We start from the raw sequence: 18,940 nt of genomic DNA, 5'->3' as shown, positions 1-18,940 counted from the left end.
CCTAGAATGTAACTTTAATCTGCCTTTGCAGATGATCAATATTGGATGATATAGTTGAAAATTTTATCATACCTAATACATGTATATAGCCCAGTAGAATTGCTCATCAGCTTTGGGAGAGGGGGGAAACAACATGAATCATGTAAACTTGGAGAAATATATTTAAAAAAATAAAATTATATTTTAAAAAATTTATCATACCACAGCCAGCATGGTGATGAGTCTTTCCCAACTTAGTAAGGTTGGTTCTAAGACAATATACATACAGTTTGTACATACATACATACAGTACCAGACCAGTACTCAAAGCCTTTCACTAAAGCGTACATTTAGTAATCACTTACAATGGGTAAGATGTGGTGCTAGGGATATATATTCTAGGGCAGTTGGGATGCAATGACAAAAAACAACTTATCGTCCAGTTTAAAAATATGTCCTAACATTGTTATCACAAACAACAAAATGAGTTACCTTTTCAAAAACTCTCATTTTGATACAATATGTAATAGAAAGGAAAAAAAAAACTGGAAGCAACCTAATGATTCCACAATAAGGGAATAGTTAAAGAAACTGTAGTTCATTAATGTAACTACATTCTAAAATGCTTGACTGATAAGCTTGAGGCTCTTGGAACCTCTGTGAAATAATGAAAAGTAAAAAAATGACTTAAAAAGAGTACTCACTCACTATGACCATATACAATTGAAAAGTGTAAGAGAATAGGTACAGCTAGGTAGCTAAAACACCTAGGAATCAGGAGGACCTGGATTCAAAACTGGCCTCAGATACTTATTAGCAGTGTCAACCTTGGCAAGTCACTTAACCCTGATTGCTTAGTCTTTATGTAAACCTTAAAATTTCTTAGACTTATGAATGTTGGAAATTTCACCACTGGGAAATTTCATACTTGGAAAATAATTTCCTACTGATAGTAAGAACTCTATTGGAATGTGAAACCCCTTGGCATGGGAGGATCCTTCTCCTCCCTACTTAAGACTACTTTAGGACAGAAACCTTTTGCTAAACAATGACCTATGCTTAAGCATAGAACAGGAAGTTCTTTGAATCATGATTGATTTTAGAATTGATACAATAGAGATACTTGGAATGACAGAACCAGGTCTTGGAAAATACAATCTCCACCCTACTTAGAGTAACAGGATTAAGGAAGGGCTGCAGCAAAGATCAAGATTTAATTATTTGAGAATATGACCTTCAACAGACATGTGCAAAGCCACAGTCTGGGCGGTCCTGGGTTAAGCTAGAGCCACCATTGGCACAGGGGAGACATCGACAGTGATTGGTAGATATGAGAACTGAGGGGAGGGAACTTAGATGGTTTCCTTAAAGATAGTGGGGTCTGAGGACAGAGGGAAGGAGGTTTTTGCTCTGAGCGAGGTGGCTCTGAAGGAGGACTGAGGAGGTTGCTCTGTTGGAGGACCAGGAGAGAAGGCTGGCTCTGAAGGAGGAGAATTCTCTGGAAACATTTCTTGAAAGGAGGCTCTCTTGAAGGTGGAGCCTGAGGTTGGCATGAGAAGCCTTACCTAGAGAGATCTTGGGTGAGTGATAAAACCAACTGACTGATTTATTCATTCTTATTCCTTTCTTACTTTCTCTCTTTTTCTATTGATTAATCAGTGTATTATAAATTAAATTACTCTATAAAATCCAGTTGGCTTGGGCATATTCATAAATTGGGAATATATTCCCTGGCGACCATCTTATATTTATATAAAACCAAGACACAGTAGAAAACATATTTCAGTGGTCATAATTGATATATATATTTCCCTTGCTCTCAAACATTTTAATTATCACAGTTTATGGCTCCCACTCTCTTATCTACAACTATTTAACACTCAAAACTATTTTAAATCTAACATTTACCACTCTTCTCTCTTGGAATTCATACTAAGAGATAAGGAGAGGTTTTTTGGTTTTTTTAAGTGTATGAGAATGAATGGAAAAACAGAGAATGCTGATCAAGACTTAAAAGGAATACCTGAAAAGTAATGGTGCTCATGCATTAAAATTAATTAATTTAAATGTAAATTAAATATTTACTGAATAAGTTTAGTTGGTCATATTGATATTCAATGTTGTTTTTAATAAAGCATTTTATATATAAATGGGTAGGTTTTCATTTAAGCTCTCTGGAAGCACTATACAGTTTAACAAAAAACAAAGTAGTCCTATTCACTTCTGAAAATTCTGGGCCCAATTCATTGTCCAGCTTCAGTATGTTGAAAGAATATATATAGACCAGTGAACCAGTTCTGTGGGTTGTCCAGCTATGCTTTTCTTAGTCCAAATGGAAACGAATATGGTGCAATTATAAGAAGATTTGGAATGAGAAGACCTAGATTCAAATTTGGGGTCTGCTCTTTACTATTTTTGTGATTTTGGTTAAATCATGTGAGCTACCTCAGTATCTGTTTCATAATCTGTAAATGACAGGACTAGATTAAATTCTCTAAAATTAAGATCTTTTCAAGCTCCAAACTCAATTGATTGGCAACAGTATAAACTCTCCCTCTTAATCCACCCTATCTACTAACTGAACCTAGAAACCCCATCACATCCAGCCATCTGGCTTTCTATCCTGGCTACCTTACCATCTGCCTGCCATATGTGTACCTTTGTAATTAAATACTGTTTTTATGCTATTCTCTGTTTCATGTGTGTTAATTTCATTTCTCCATTTAGATCGTAAGCCCTTTAAGTGTATGGGCCATGTCTTATATTTTTCATGTTTTAAAATGCCTAGAACACAGTTGAGTACATGAGGTGCTTAGTAAATAAGGATTTCCATCTTGATTTGGCCTTAAAATTAATTTCAATATCAAATTGTACCCCCATTGCTATTAGAGATCTAAAACTTAGTATTTTGAGGAATATTTATAAACATTAGTACTGTTAAAATTTGGCAAGAAATATCATTTGCAGCTTTTTTGTAAAGAAGCCCAAAACTGATCCTTCCTATAATTTCTATGTATAGTAACTTGAATGTGAAAAATAATAAAAGAGGAAATTGAAGAAGTTAATAGTAATTTCTATACTTTTTAAATACAGGTACATGGTAGTTGAAAATAAAACTTCAACATCTAATAAAACCATCTTAACATGGGAGCCAGCCAAGAAATTTAACTACATTCTGACCTTTTGGTTATGCTAATGATTTTTTGAAGAATCTTACTCGTATTGGCTATATTAAAAAATTCATGACGTACTATTTTTAGGGCATACTCAGCATACGAGCCCCACAAAGTTGTCGTCCACTTCCCAGTCAAAAGCAAAAGGCCAATGTGCTACTCAGGAAAGCAATGCTAGGAGTAAATGGTAAAAGGAAAAGAGCATTTGAAAAGTCAGTGTTACAAGTGAAAAGTCTGTTACCAAGGTACAAGATTTTTAAAGGAGGAATTGAAAGAGAATAAAAATATTCTTGACAAACTGTAAAAATAAAACTATTTAAAGCCTGTGTAAGAGAGTAGAAATGGCAGAAAAGGTTAATATTACAAAGAAAGAGAAGTTAAGCTAAGCGAGGAGAATGAGTTTATAAAAGAAAAGAAAAGAACTATAGAAAATGAGGGAATAATTACCAGGTAAAACAGGCATGATTAGAATGTTGAAGCTAAGGAGAAAGAGCCTACAAAGGACAGGAAGTAGTGGGCTTACTTTCAGGAAGTGAAATAAGGATGAAACTATATTTTTAACTATGGTGCTCTGGAAAAGTTGGCCAGTGTTGGAAAATTGAAATAGTAAAGTAATTCCTTACCATTCCACAATACCCTTAAGAAGCTGAAAGGTGCTATTATCACCCCCATTTTTTCAGATGAAGAAATTTGCCCTCTCCTTTATCCCTGAAGTTGAAATTTAACAGTTTGATTCAATGGAGAAAATATGCCTCAGTGAGAGAAAGAGAGAAGGAAGGAAGGGGACTTTTTTTTTGTCTTTGGTGACCAATGTTTATCTTTTGAATCCAAAACAATTCTACCCACACAGCCTCTAGTAGTAGGGTGTAACTTTACATTTTAAATCCATTACTGACTTTGCTTCTACCTTTCCAATTATAGAAAAACAATTTTTTAAAGAATGATTTTAAAAGTCAGATGCTTAAGGATAGAAACAATAATTTTAACTTCTTTATTGGATACTTTCTATGGCAGTACCTGAAATATTAAAATTCTAAGTCTGGATTTTTCCAGCAAAAATAAAGTATAAGTGTGCTCACTGACTCATTAATGTTATCAGCATGATTTCCAGATTCCTCAGGAAGAAAAAAAGTACTGTGAAAATATCTTAAACTTTCATAATCCTATGCGCTCCACCTCAAAAAAAGTGACAATAAGGTAGTCCCAGCCACTAAGAGATTATGTAACATGTCAGAAAAATCATGGCATTTAGAATCAGAAGGCCTGATTTCAAATTCCAATTTTATCGCTGTCCTCTTGGTCAAGTTTCTTTGAGTCTTTAGACAAAAGTTTCCTCATTTTTAAAATGAGTCATATTAAATGAATTTCAAGCTCCTCCTTTCACAAATTTGGTAAGTTGGTTTTTTCCCCCCTCATGTCAGGAGCCTTACAATTTCCAATTTAAAATTTAAGGGATATGTGTTCTGATTTTGTCTCCTACTAGTGCTTACCCTTTTTCCAGATATATGGTCAGCGCTAGAATACCTGCTTACATTTTTCTGGATTTTGATTAGATTCTACTTAGGTACCTTTGAACAACAACAACAACAACAAAAATACAAGAGCATGGCAGTGGAGGCTAGACATGTTTCATCCTCACAGTCATCACTACACAAAAAGCTGAGGTTGAAGTCAATGGGAAGAAGGTACCTAGCCTAGCGTCTATCCCAGAATAAATGTATGTTGATTTGATTTGAGCCACAAAATCCAAGGGAATCATTTGCATTCCCCATATTGTGCCAGACATGGAAGGAAATAAAAAGATAACTAAGTTATGGAAATTGGTATATGATAGGAGCAAGATGATGTGAAACTCTTAGAGAATTTCATGAATCTGAATTTTGTCTTGACTAATAAATTCCTGTTTCTCCATTTCTTATATACCCAGAGATAAAAGTGCCAGGATAATACTCATCATCACAAAAACTAACATTTAGTTAATGTTTTAAAGTTTATAAAGTGCTTTACAAATATTATCACATTTTATCTATATAGTAACCCTGAGAAAGAGGTGCTATTTCTGTCCCCATTTTACAGATGAGGAAATTGAGACAGAGATTAAATGACTTGCCCATGGTCATAAAGCTATCAAATATCTTAGATCAGATTTGAACTTAGATATTCCTGACTCCAGGTCTTAGAAGAGCTTGGATTTTAGGACAATAAATTTGTGGCTCAGAAAGAGAAAACGATGCAAATTGAAGAAAAGAGTTGAATCTGATATAAAACTTCTAATCTGAGTGATAAGGAAGATGAGAGTTGAAAATTCTTGATTAAAATTGTAAGAAAGAGAAGTGAGGCAGAAGAGCAATGGAGACAAGGGTTCTCATCATTTTTCTGCCATTCCCATGCTATGTTTCCTTGGGCAAGTCTTACATTATCTCTGGGCCTCAATTTCCAAATCTAAAAACTAAAGTTATTGGATTAAATGTTGGGATCCTCGAAGCTTTAGCTTTCTATTAGTCTGTAAGTCTAAGATCAGTATTAAAATTATTGGCATGATTTTCAGGAGGCTATAAGGACCATCAGGTTTATATATAAATTCTTGGGATTGCAGATTTTTAAATGCCACAAAAGGAGCTTAGGCTCAAATGAGAGCAGATAATGTTCAGACCAGATTACATTTTGCCCTCCAATAATGAATAGGAAACAGGGCACTGTGATAAGCAAGGGATGATGATCAATATTTGGAATACAGAGATAGGAAAGGAGGTAATTAGGACCATTATAGACACAGTTAACACAGATAATGTAATTTGGAAAATTATACATTTGGATATTATGGGGATTTTTTTCTAAGCTAATGGATTTGCTATGATATCTATTAAAGAACATAAGACTTTTTGCCTCTAGGGAGTCTACTAAAAAAATCAAATATACAAAATTTTCAGTAAGTATAATCTAAAATGGAAAACCAAAGGGAGAGAGATGTTTGTGAAGAAAATACTGTTGTGGCTTCCTGCTTGGCGTTTATAATAATTTTTCATTCAAAGAGTCTTAAAGCACTCTATCTATTAATTTCACATCACAACTCCCCATGAAACAAGTCAAGCATTTTTATTGTGTTTGCCCAAGTTCATTGCACACAATAAGACAAGGCAGAATTGGAAATGAAACCTGGGCATTTTGATTCATTCCCAGCCTTGCTCTGGTTCATGCTGTGACCCTCAGAAAGTCATGCAATCTTTTGGACTCTCAGTTTTTCTATTGGGCAGAAAGGCTGTAATAACACTTTTCTTCCCTTATGTGGGAGGTGTTTTGAAACATAATTATTTTTATCAGGTTCCTTGAGATCCTCTGCATGTTACTGAAATGTGTAAATTAATATGTTAATATTAATTTATAAGAAAAGCTTGTGGATCATGGAGCTGTAGCTGGACGGATACACTTCCCATGCTTTTGACTAAATGAACACCTTCCCTAAAATCATTCCTTTTTTTTTAATAAGGATATATTGGTAGCACTTTCATCAATAATAGAAGATCCAATTACTTCTCTTCTGGATTAAGGCATTCTTTTATTGGGGGGATTTTAATGCTAGAGTGGGAAGTTCAAACATTGCTGATGAAATCTCAGACTAATTAAATGATTATAGCCTAAGGGGAAGGGCAACTAAGATGCTGCTATTAATCTTCCTAAGAATAGCCTCTATATATAGTTGAATAAAAGGATATACCTTGATTTTAAAAGTATAGGAAAATAGTCAAATTCATTTCACTTTCATTTTTTATTTAAAAAGCAACATTCTTAGTCCTTTTTCACCATCATAGGCAATGGGTAACTCCGTTTAAGAATATTGAAATGAACCAAAGAAAATTAATTTTGCTAGGTAAACCCTCCCTGTCATGTCAAAATAGTTATGTTGGATGAAATAAATATTCAATTCTATGTTGGATATTATAATATAGCCCTTGCATGGCTGCATACCTGAAGAGCTGTGAAGGAGGGCAATGAATGGTAGGACTTGACTTCATAATCATACCAAAAAAAAAAAGGAAAATTGGAATTTGGAGCAGAGGGTTGGGAATACTATACCAATAAAGAATAAAGTGACTTTATGGAAATTTGCTTGTAGGTCAAAATAGTCACTGCTTCTTCTTCTTCCCAACCCCATTTTTCAAATATCTATACGTGTAGGGGAATTCACCTAAATTTGTGGCTGGGACATGGCAGCAGTAGGAATTCTGGAAAGGAAGGTTATCCTTTCTCTCTTCCTATCATCATGCTTCTTTGCTAAGCCTAAGAATTATCCTGTTAGGAAAACAGATAGAGTAGGGACAAGAACCACATTAGAGACTTGATTAATTTGGACTAGTACTATTTGATTATCTCTAAGAGACTTCTACTCATCTCGAAAGATGGTTTTGATACCTCTTAAATGTTAAACATTAATGATTTCCATTATTGTTCCTAAAAGGAGAACTTTTCTTAGACCATATCCAAAGAACTTTGGGAGGAAGGTATTGAAGGTACAGATAGGATCAGTACCACATTTTTCTGTCCTCTGTTGGTTGTTACATTTTTTTTAACCACAAGTGGCACTGCTTACCACTATCCTAGTAAGTTCCCAGGAGGATCACCAAAGGACTTGAAATACAGGCAAAGCAGTGATATATATCCACCCTGTTTGATTAGAAGTATTGCATAAGTGCCAGGATCAATATGGAACTCTGTGACTTCCTGTCCTTTAGTGCTCTCCCTTCTATGGAATAGCAATAATTCTCCATTTCAGGTTCCATTATTTGCTTTGTTTTGTTTAATTTAATAACTATACTTAAGTACAATTTGTTTCCTTTGTAATTCTAGATATTTTATTTCATGCATTTAAGAAATGTAGTTCTGAAAAAGGCTTCATAGCCTTTACCAAGCTACCAAAAGGGTTCATGACAGAAAAAATATATAATCAGTATAATCTGATCCCATGGATATGTGGATTTATCCAGCCATCATCATGCTTTCCTGAATTTGCTGTTTCCTGAGCCCTGGTCATATGACCTTGGATTAATGAATCAAACTGATAAAACTGCTTATAGTTCCTATACTCCTGGCATAACATCAGCAAACATATATAAATGGCATATAATAACAATAAAATAACACATAGTAAAGCCTGCATCTACCAAGCCATTTTGTACTTACTGCTTACTTGGACACAGGAATTTTCCAGATAATAGAGAAGTAATTTTGAATACAGGGTTCCAGAAATGACATAGTTTGAGTTTGTTCAATTCCCTACCACACCTGTTCCCTCTGCAAGTAGCAATGTACAAACAATTGAACCCAGTTCCCCCTGGATGTTTGATTGATGGCTACAAGCAGGTTGCAAGATGGCTGCAAGATAGTCACCAGATGAAGATTTATGAATTTTGCAGGAATTCTGGACACAAGATTCATGACATGAGAAAAGGGATTCAAGATCCAGTGGACTTGGGATATGGGTTCCTCTGGTGCAGAAAAATGGACTTGGACAGAGAGAGAAATGGTCATTGCTTTTTTTTTTCTTTTTAATCTTAACTACAATATCATTCGTAGGGACCTCTGGCTTTTTCCTTCAGCAACCAACTCATGGAGCAGGCTGAATGGAACCAACAGCTATCCTTGGCTTTGAGAAGCTATGCTGTACTAGCATCTCTTTCTAACTTAGAGACTTCTCTGGCAGCTGAATGTTGTCACTTCCTCTCTTACTTCCCAAATGGAGCAATGTTTTACCCCTCTGTACAGTGAAGAAGGAACTAGAGTATGCATTCTACATATACAGTAGAGTGTAATTTTGTTGAAGACAGGATCTCTTTCATTTGGGTCTTTGTATCCCCAGTATCTTGCACATAGATGGCATTTCATGAATGTTGAATTGAACTGAATCGTAAATACATTTTAAAGGGAGCTTTCCATTCTTGCAAGCCAGTACTCACTTGCTTTTCAACTGAAGGTATGATTTGGTAGAGCAACAGCTAACTGCCATCAGAATGATCCATTGATTTATAACAATATCAAGCCAGAAATATAATAGTTAACATTAGTCTTTAAGTAGATACCCTTGATAATAGAAATGTGATGCTGGAAAGCTGAGATAACAAAGCTTGAAAAGTGTCATCTAATATATAGCATCTATAAGGAACCTTGCATGTTAAAGGACCTTTATTTAATCCACAAATTTGCATTACTAGTTTGGGGAAAGGGAGGGCAGGTGTACAGGCAGACAGGGTTTGCTGCTAACTTAAACTCACTTATAGGACATCTGATACTCAGATTATAGTGTCACAGAACTGGAAAGGCACTTAAAGACCCTCCACTCCAACACTGTCATTTTATAGATGAAGAACCGGAGTTCAAAAGTAACTTGCCCAGGGTGATACAGGTAATAAAATGGTAGACCCTGGATTGGGATTTCAGTCAAAAGTCTTACCACTGTACCATTGTTGGACTAGATTAGCTGATTATATTATGTGTTATCTACAGTCAGTAATGAAAACACATTTTATTTGCAGGGTGTCTGCATTTGCAGAAGGCTTGTAGGGTGCAATTTGGTTAATTGGTGTTTTAGTAACATTATATTTTGACAGCAATTTCTATTTTGGTAGCAAAGCAGAAAAAATGGGAATTTGTGTTGACTATACTAGAAATGAATTTAGAGGATTCAAATGTTCTACTATGAAACTCATCTATCCCATAGGGGAGTAACATGCCCAAAGCTATCCCTGCCCTAAATTGCAAAAGCCTAATGATGACTATGGGGAGGAGTTTTTGCGTTTGATAATCTATTGTATTCTGTGTCTTCAGCTGATAGGCTATTTCTGTTCACTGTTTGCTGTTGGAACTTAACTCTAAACTTCTGTTATTAATGTATTCTGTTGCATTTACATTCTCTCAGAAGCCTTTTTACAAGAGAAAATGATACCCTGAAAGCCCAGATAAGATATGAAAGGACTTAATCAACAGACTAGTCCAATTTTAGTATAATTTTTAAATTTAGTTTATTTACCCTTAATAGAATTTTCCTAGTGTTGCTTTCAAGGTCCTGGGACTAGCTAGTCCCGTGACTTGTAACACAGTACATCTTAAGAGACTTGGAAAGGCCAATTATAGACTGGATATGAAAGGTGAGTAAAAGAGTCAGGAATGATTGTTGGGTTATGTACCTGGGTGACTAGAAGGTTAGTGCTATCTTCAAAAGAAATGGGAGAGTCTGGAGGACAAAGAAGTGTTTTAGGTTAAAAGTCTTCTTAGAGGCACACAAACACAAAGAAATAGTTCCTACATGATAAATTAACCAAGGCAAGACAAGAAAGAGAACCAATTAATCTAGTATCACTATTGGTTGGTGTCAAATTGTTGGTTCTTCTCCCAGTAGCAGGGGGCCCGGACTTTATCACACACTGGACTACCAGGTTCATTTACATCCCTATGATATCCAGTTGATCATACTCTCATTTTTAACCATTACTAAATTGTTTTGAAAACTACATTTTGTTTGTGCTTTTATAGTTTAAGATCTGGTTTTGCTGGGACCCCATTCCTTCTCTCATTCTTCATTATTTCCCTTGAGTTCTAGACTTCTTGTTCCTTCAGATGAATTTGGTTGTTATTTTTCCTAGCTTTATTAATATAGTTTGATGTTTCAATTGGTATAGTTCTGAATGAACAACAAATTTAGTTAACACTGTCATTTTTTGCATATTGGCTCAGCCATGAATAGTTAATATTTTTCCATTTATTTAAGTCTATTTTTCTACAAAGAATTCTTTGGAGTTTTATTCAATAAACATTTGTTAAGAGCTTCCATGTGCCAGGTTAAATAAATATCTGTTACAAAGAATTATATAATTCTATATTTCTGCTATATTATAAATATAGCTTCCTTAAGATGTACAGACAATCCTTGTTTTATAAGAGATAACATGTATATTAAATGATTTATCTACTTTTATTTTTTTTTTAGAATTCATAATTCCATAATGTGGATACTCATTCTTTTGGGCAATTTTACAATTTCCTGAATAGTAATTAATGAACAATAGAATTATTTCTGTTGACATAGCAACCAGTAATTTCTTACCAATCTCTATCTTGCCTCCAAAATCAGAAAAAAAAGTTCCCTAAGCGTTGACAATATGATTTATTTCCTGCAAGATCTAAAGTTTTTACTGTTGCTTCAAAATCCTAAATCTATATGTAATCTTTAGTGTTGCTTCTAAAAAAAGATCTTCCTTTATTTCAATTACTCTTGGATTTTTTTCTTGCATATATATTATAAGATGTGTGAACTATAGCATTTCCCCTTACTGGTTAAATGGCAACACTGATGTTTCTGACTTTGTAGTCATTTTTGTAATCTGTTCATTGAATTTCACAAAGAGGTTCCTTTAGATTTTTCTTCCTTTCTTTGTGGCATTTACTCAAGAAGAAAAATAGGGATATCAAAACCTTAAAAGTAGTGATTTTTTGCCTACAAGTACATTGTGAAAAGTGTAAATTTTACCCTTTGTAGTCTTTTCTGAAATTATGCAGTCATGCTGAATTTTTAGTATTCAATGTTCTTTGAGATAATCATGTCCCATCCCCTCATTATAAAGATGGAGAAACTGAGGTCCAAAAAAGTGAATAGATGTTACCAACATTTGACCCTCCAAGTTATAATTGCCTTCAGCACCTGATTAGGTGTTGTTGTTTTTTTAACATTTGCTCTTTTCCCCTGCCTTTTTCTTGACTTTCACTTTTATTTTAAAGGTGGGGTTAGGGCACTCTCTTAAATTTTAGGTTTTTCTTGATACAAATCTTAGCCTTATTTCTGAGTTTCTACAAGTTTCAGTTCTTCCAAACTGAAAGCTCTGAGAGCCACCTCCCATTGATGATTCATTCATCTCCTGAGACTGCTGATGCCTCATATTCTAGCCTCAGGTTTGGGCATAAGCTTTTGGTCTCACTTTGGGCTTGGCTACACACAAGCACACTGTAGGCTGCCCTAGTATGGAGTTCCACCTTGAGCTTTGGAAAGGGTCAACCCGACACCCATAAGCCAGCACCATAGGAACTACCCTTGTGGGGATTGGGGGCCCAGCTGTGAGTGTACCCTGACCCCAAGTGCTACACAGACTGCCCCAAATTGTTTTTCAGGTCCTCACCAAAGCCTGGGCTGGGTCTCCTGACTTCACTTTGGGCCCACAAAGATCAGGCTACCCAGCACTGACTGCCCGGGGCTAGAATTCTGGACCTCACTGCAGGTTTGCTTGGAACTTTAAGGATATACATTGGGTTACACTGCTCTTAGCCCAGACAGGGTCTCAGGATCTGGATGTTGGCTTAGGCCTAGATTAAGAAGTTGGAACAGTAGTTGTGGGATAGAGAGGGGTTACTGTTGGCTTCCTCCTTACTCTTTGTTGTAGCCTCCAATTGGCTATGCTTCTACCTCACCCCAATGACCCAGGTGCTCTCTGCCTACCTTTCAAGTTGTTCTCCACATGAAGTTTGCTTCATTCTGTCTCTTTGTTGGTTCTTTCACTTCTGTATTCGTTTTGTAACATTATTCTAAGATTGGTTCGAGAGGGCCAGTGGTCATTTCAAGCTTCCCTTCTACTCCTGTATCTTGACTCCATCTCTAGGGAGTTCTCCATTGGTGAGGAAAAGGAATGTCTATCCCAAGCATGTGAAGACTTCCTCCCTGGAAGAATGGACAGATTAGAACAGTTTGTTCCAGTGTCCATGAAGGTGGCTGAAGTAGAGGCTGTGAAATGATAAGAACTAAGTTAAACATCAAAGATGCCAATGTCATCCACTGCATGCTGGGCCATTACCAGTCATCCTAATTTTTGTCTTGCCCCTGGACTTCAATGAAGTAGGAAGTGAGAATGAGACTGATGGTGTTGTGTTAATCTGTCTCACTTAAATCCGATTCACAGTCAAGTCAAGATATCAGCCAGTAATACTCTTTGAAAATGAAGAACAAACAACTGATTAAAACCTATTTGAAGGCATGTGAAGTATATTCCTTTGTATTCCACATAGAACCTAACATGGCTCTCTTTAAGTAGTATTATCACAAATATTTATATACATGTTCTTCACTTAGTAAATATTACTTGAACACATGGCACAATAAGTTCTTTGGAAAAAATATGCCAGTATGGTGCCTTTGTACACAATCCATTACAAATATTGGGAGTATGTGGAAATAAAGTAGGACAATATTCCCTCAACTTTTCTACAAGAGTACAAGACTGAGAGGCAAGAATGTGGGTTCCAGTGAAAAAAGCACAATGAGATCTTGTATTTGCTATGTTTTTCAGTAGTTGTGTGTTGGTAAAAATGTATTTGCTGTGGAAATTAAATGCCATATCTCTTCACTTAGCCTGTAATCCAACTGTTTTCTAGGCTTTTTTTTATTTCCTTATTACAGCAGGTGATTTACATTGGGTAAATTTATTTATTATTTAAATTATTATAATAAGTATTGATATTTTGTCCATATTCCTTCTCATATCGGTAATTTGCTTATTTAATCCTTAGAGGAATTTTTGAAATTTCTTTTTTTCATTTTTATTTATTTGTGATTTTTATTAATTTTTGATCCTTGTCTTGTAAAAGCTTACCTATTCCCATTCTATACCCTCATTAAGGATGTTCTTGAGATAGATAGATAGATAGATAGATAGATAGATAGATAGATAGATAGATTATTTGCATAAAATGTATATCAATGGAAAAATGCACATGTGGGTTAGTAGTTATTGATATACTCGGTTGCCTTTTTGGTAGTAATAAAGTCTGAAATTTCCCCCCATAATTTTGGTATTTTTTCCTTCAGACCTCTTGAAAATTAATCTGTTAACTATCTCTCCTAGTTGTTTCCCCTCTGCTATGGAGTTCCTCTAGTTCAGCTTATTTTCTCATCTTTATTTTTGTTAGTGCCATTTCTTCTTTGTCTATACACACATTCAAGATTGTGACATTTTAGTCCAACTGGGATGACTACACTGTCCTCACTGGTGAAAGAGGTTGTTGTAAAAAATCTTTATAATTCTTTTCCATCTTTCATCTGCCAGGATATCTATAGGCTACTTTTTCCCTTTCTCTGCTTCTCTGTGGTTTATGAGGTAATACTGACCATATCTTCATCATCCTTCTCCCTAACATTTTATAAATGAGTTAATAGGTTAATTACTTGACTACTATATATCTCCACTTGGCTTGTAAGTCAAGTGTTTGCTAACCCTTTTTGGGTTTTCTTGTTATAGCAATGATTTACATTGGTTAAATTTATCTATGAAATTATCATAATCAGTGTTGATGCTTTTTTGTCAATATTTTTTTATATAAATAACTTGCTTACATAGTCCATAGTGCATTTAAAAAAAAAAACATTTCATGCCATATCTTCTTTTTTCTTCTTTTTATTTGTTATTCCAGGTTTTTTTTTTTCATTAATTTTGGTCTTTGGCTTTAACTAATCAATGGTCCCACTGGGCAAGTATAGCATAGTCTATTTGGGAATAACTCCCACATTATTAATGGGTCATTTCCTGTCCATTAAAAAAATTAATTTTTTTATAATGCTATTTAGTGCTCACCATGCCTATTGCCTTCTAATTCCCTGTTTTCAGGAAGTATTCATGATGTCTAAGCATAAGGCATAGAACCGTAGGTCCTCAGCTTCTTTCACTTTTTGCTCCTCAGTTATTGTTTCTAACTATCACCATCCATGTCTATTTCCATCTTCTCATTAAAATCACTGACTACGAAAGGATATGTTGACTTCTTTGGAAGGCTCCTATTAAGTTCACTGTAGAAATTCTCTGACTCTTCATCCTTTCCAACAGATGTTGGTCCATAAGCTACAATTATTTTCAGGTGCTTTTTCCCCCAAATACTGGTAATAAGTGCTGCAATAGGAAATAAACAGATATCTCAGGAAATGGTATTTCTTGTTGCCTTGGACACAAGTTAAAAACAACCCTTTATTTGTCTCTCAAAGGAGAACCTGTAGGCCATCCTGACATTTAGCTGCAATTTCCTTCTGGTACAGATCTGTTTATAGAATGTCAAGAATGTTCTAATTTTCCTCCAGTAGCATGTCCCTTGGTCCATTGGACAAGGTTATCATATTTAGAGTACCAGCTGCTAAGTCAATGTTTCCTGAGGGTTTAAAACTGTTTCTTAGTGCCCTCAGCTTCCTTACTTCCAGTATGATGCTAAAGCTGGAAAAGGGGAATGGGACCATTCCAGAAAGAAGAATATTCTTTGTGTCATGGGTTGCATGCCCAAAGAATTCATCACAAGTTAGCAACCTACTGTTGAGTCTCCTTTTGACTAGCTAGACTGGTCCTTGGAAATAAGGCACAGTCTATTTATGGTACGATATTTAAAACCTTTCCAGCAGGGTAGAGCAATCCAGAGATTTTGTTCCACAGGCATAGATTTCCAGAGCCCAGAATCATCCCATTGCCCCAACAAAGCCATTGGATTAAGATTTTATGGAAGCTTTCTTAGTAGGAGAATGTCTTTGGGAAGGTCAGCCTTACAAACACTGAAAAGACTGGTCGACTGAGATTAGGGGCATATTAATCTAAACTCTCCATATGCTTTGACCATTTCTTTTCCAGAACCCACTGCCAAAGATTTTGGTCCTACTCTGGGTTTGAAAAAGTCCAGTTCACTGGAGAGTTTGCAAACAGCCGTAGCTGAAGTGAGAAAGAATGATCTCCCTTTCCACAGACCTCGTCCACATATGGTGCGTGGGAGAGGATGTAATGAAAGCTTTAGAGCAGCCATTGACAAATCTTATGATGGACCTGAAAACTTAGAGGAAGGTAAGTCACTATTTTTTAAACCATTTCTTTATTGCATGACACACTAGGAATTGTGGGAATGAATGAGCATTAAACTACAGAGGCAAATGTTTCAAACCTTGTAATTATAACTCTAATATTAAAAGTAATTAATTTTCCTGATCTTTTTGCCCTTTGGCTCAGAGAACATTGGATTGGATAACCCAAATTGCAATTTATTTTTCAGTATAAACTATAAGGAAAAAATGTTCTCCTTCACATTCCCACAAGGACCCCCTGTCATTTATCCTTAGGGTAGGAGCACGAAGGATGCTTTGCCTGACATTCCTTTTTTTCAAGTCATTAGAAACAGCATCATCGCAAGGACTGACTGCATTAATTGGGTAGAGACAGTTAGGTTATATTAGTACTCAAAATCTCTTCTCGAAATAAACTCGTACTGTTTGCTTCCCAGCATGTGGGCTTTCTGAACTGATCAAGGTTAACAAGCCAGCTTTCAGAGAGATTAGTGTTTTACCGATTGTCAGGCCTTTCATACTAGCAAATAACCCACTAATAATGCTCTGTCTACCTCACAATAGAGAGCCTTGCTTGAAGTAACCAGATTTGAATCAATCTCTCTTACACATATTTATCAGGTAGTCACCTGGAAGGGCAGAATTCTATAACACTTCTTTTTCATTGTTTTGTATTTTGCATTTTAACTTTTTTTACTAACCATAAATGGCCCAGAACCATCTCTATTGATTTTTTTGTCTTTCTTTTTCTTTCTTTCTTTTTTTTTGTATTTTTTCTGTGCAGATGGTCTGTCTGATAAGAGCTCTCGCTCTGGTCAAGGAGCTCTGAATTGTGAATCTAACCCTCAGGGGAATGCTGTGCTAGAGGATATAGAAAATAAGGCCAAGAAGGACAAGAAAAATAAAGACAAGGAGAAGAAAAAGGAAAAGGGCAAACTGAAAGTCAAGGAGAAAAAACGGAAAGAAGACAGTGAGGATTCTGAGAAAAAAGTTAAGAAGAAAGGGTTTGGTGCTATGTTGAGGTATGGTCTTTCTTAGCAAAGGAAATTAATATCACTTCATTTTAATGCGGGTGAAATGTATTTGTTTTATTTGCCTTGGAAGAACTGGAAAGGGGACCTGTTTTATTATTTAAATGCGTACATATTCTGATTTAAGTCTTGACATTTGGCAATGGCGAGTGCAAGCTAGATGTTTAAGTTAAGACAATGAAACTCCATCCTCAGGTGACAGATCTCCATGATGCCCTTGTCAGAGGAAATATGTTGGCAAAAATCCTGCTTAGGGAGCCAAGAGAAAGGACTTCAATTCTAGATAACAAGGTCTGCTTTATTCAGGAACCCTCAGGTTTAATGATATGCTCTCCATGCTGTAAACCTTAAACTACTCTAGAAATGATAGCTATCTTTTTATTATTCTGATTACTGTGTCAGCCACAGAATTCTCCATTGGCAAAGAGAAAAGGGTAAGAAAATACTATTAAACAAATAGGCACTCTTGAAAATCCTTTCTTTAAATTGGATGAATTGAAGTAGGTAAATTTAATGCCACTTCTGTGGAAATGAATGGTTATCTATTTGCTGTAAACCTCTGTGGTCCACACAGCTGTCACTACTGACACTAACAACCTTCCCTCTCTCTTTTTTTTAATGCCCAATGAATGTCTTTTCCCCTAGATGGCTTATAGCTTTCTCTGGCCCTGCTGACCTATATGTAGTTTGTCCAAATTAGCCAGATCTCTCATGAGATTATATTTTCCTATGATCCTACAGTCTCTTCTTATCCATTTCTCACATTGCTTTCTGACCATCTTCTTATTCCCCCAAATCCCAGGAATTAGAAGAATTTATAAACTGTGACTTATACATCCTAAAAATAGTGGCCCCAAATACTCTGTCAAGAAGGTAAATATTACTGGGAAGATGCTTTAAGAACTCTATGGGAATTCATAGTTCTTTTCTCTTGCCTCTGTAATATGAAGAGAATACTCTTCTTGTTCCAAAAATCAGTTGCTTATGGAATAAAATAACTCAAAAACTCAGAAATTAAATATCGTTCCAGCTTACTTTTCAAGCCTCATTTCCTTCATCTGCCTTTCCTCCAGGCACTCTGTTTTCTAGTCAAACTGGCCTTCTTACAGTTCCTGAACCTCACTCACCTCTTCCCACCACCGTGCATTCACATTGGTCATCTCCCATGCCTAAAATGCACCCCCTCTTTAATCAATGAACATTTATTATCTGTACTTTGGATCAGGGACTTAGCTAGGATTGTGACCAAGAGATGGGTATTGACAATAATATTTAACTTCGGTTCAAGGATGAGCAAACCCCAAAGGAGGTAACTCCTAAAGTTGGATTTATCTGAAACTTAGATCAAAGAATAGCTTTTCAGACAGAACCTCAAGAATTGGGAGAAATAGTTATTACTAGGAATAATTGTATCAGAATTCCAAAATATATCTTCATTCACTAGAGCAGTGGACTGAATCTAATCCATTAAAATATCAGAGACAAGAGAAAAAGACTGAACCTGTGGTTTTATTGGCATTGGTAATAGATATAAATGTTAAATCCTACATTTGTATTTTTGAAAAATCAGTTATACTAGTACAAGACAGAGGAGGCATGGCTAGATATCAGTCCATGAGACCTAAATGAGATCCAGGGTTTTCAGCATAAGCTGAAAGATGAAAATGAATCAGTCTTTTCCAACAAAGACTTTAATTCCAATTTCTCCAACTCGCCTTCACAAATTTCTACAAGCTGAAATTTTTCTCTCATTCTTCATATTTTCCGAGACTTCTTTGGCTCACTACTGCTACGAGACTCTGCCTTTTCAATGACATACTCTACTTTCAATTCTATTTATCAGTATCAGAGTGTATCCTCTCTAAGTGAACTATAAGATCCTTGGGGATCAGTATTTTGCCTTTTTTAGACTTGCCTCT

At 35.6% G+C, this 18,940-nt stretch overlaps 1 protein-coding gene across 1 annotated transcript in view; it reads left to right on the top strand.

Moving 5' to 3' along the window:
* Positions 1 to 18,940, top strand: part of PARD3B (par-3 family cell polarity regulator beta) — a 1,280,476-nt gene that overhangs the window by 902,032 nt on the left and 359,504 nt on the right. The window contains exons 17-18 of the mRNA XM_001365888.4: positions 15,788 to 15,994; positions 16,775 to 17,012. Coding sequence (XP_001365925.2) covers positions 15,788 to 15,994; positions 16,775 to 17,012 — 445 coding nt within the window. The remainder of the gene's footprint in view (positions 1 to 15,787; positions 15,995 to 16,774; positions 17,013 to 18,940) is intronic.

The sequence above is a fragment of the Monodelphis domestica genome, chromosome 8 (genome assembly GCF_027887165.1).
Source record: "Monodelphis domestica isolate mMonDom1 chromosome 8, mMonDom1.pri, whole genome shotgun sequence".
In the NCBI taxonomy this organism is placed as follows: Eukaryota; Metazoa; Chordata; class Mammalia; order Didelphimorphia; family Didelphidae; genus Monodelphis; species Monodelphis domestica.
The sequence above is the reverse complement of the archived record's forward strand: the minus strand, read 5'-3'. Positions and strand labels throughout refer to the sequence as shown.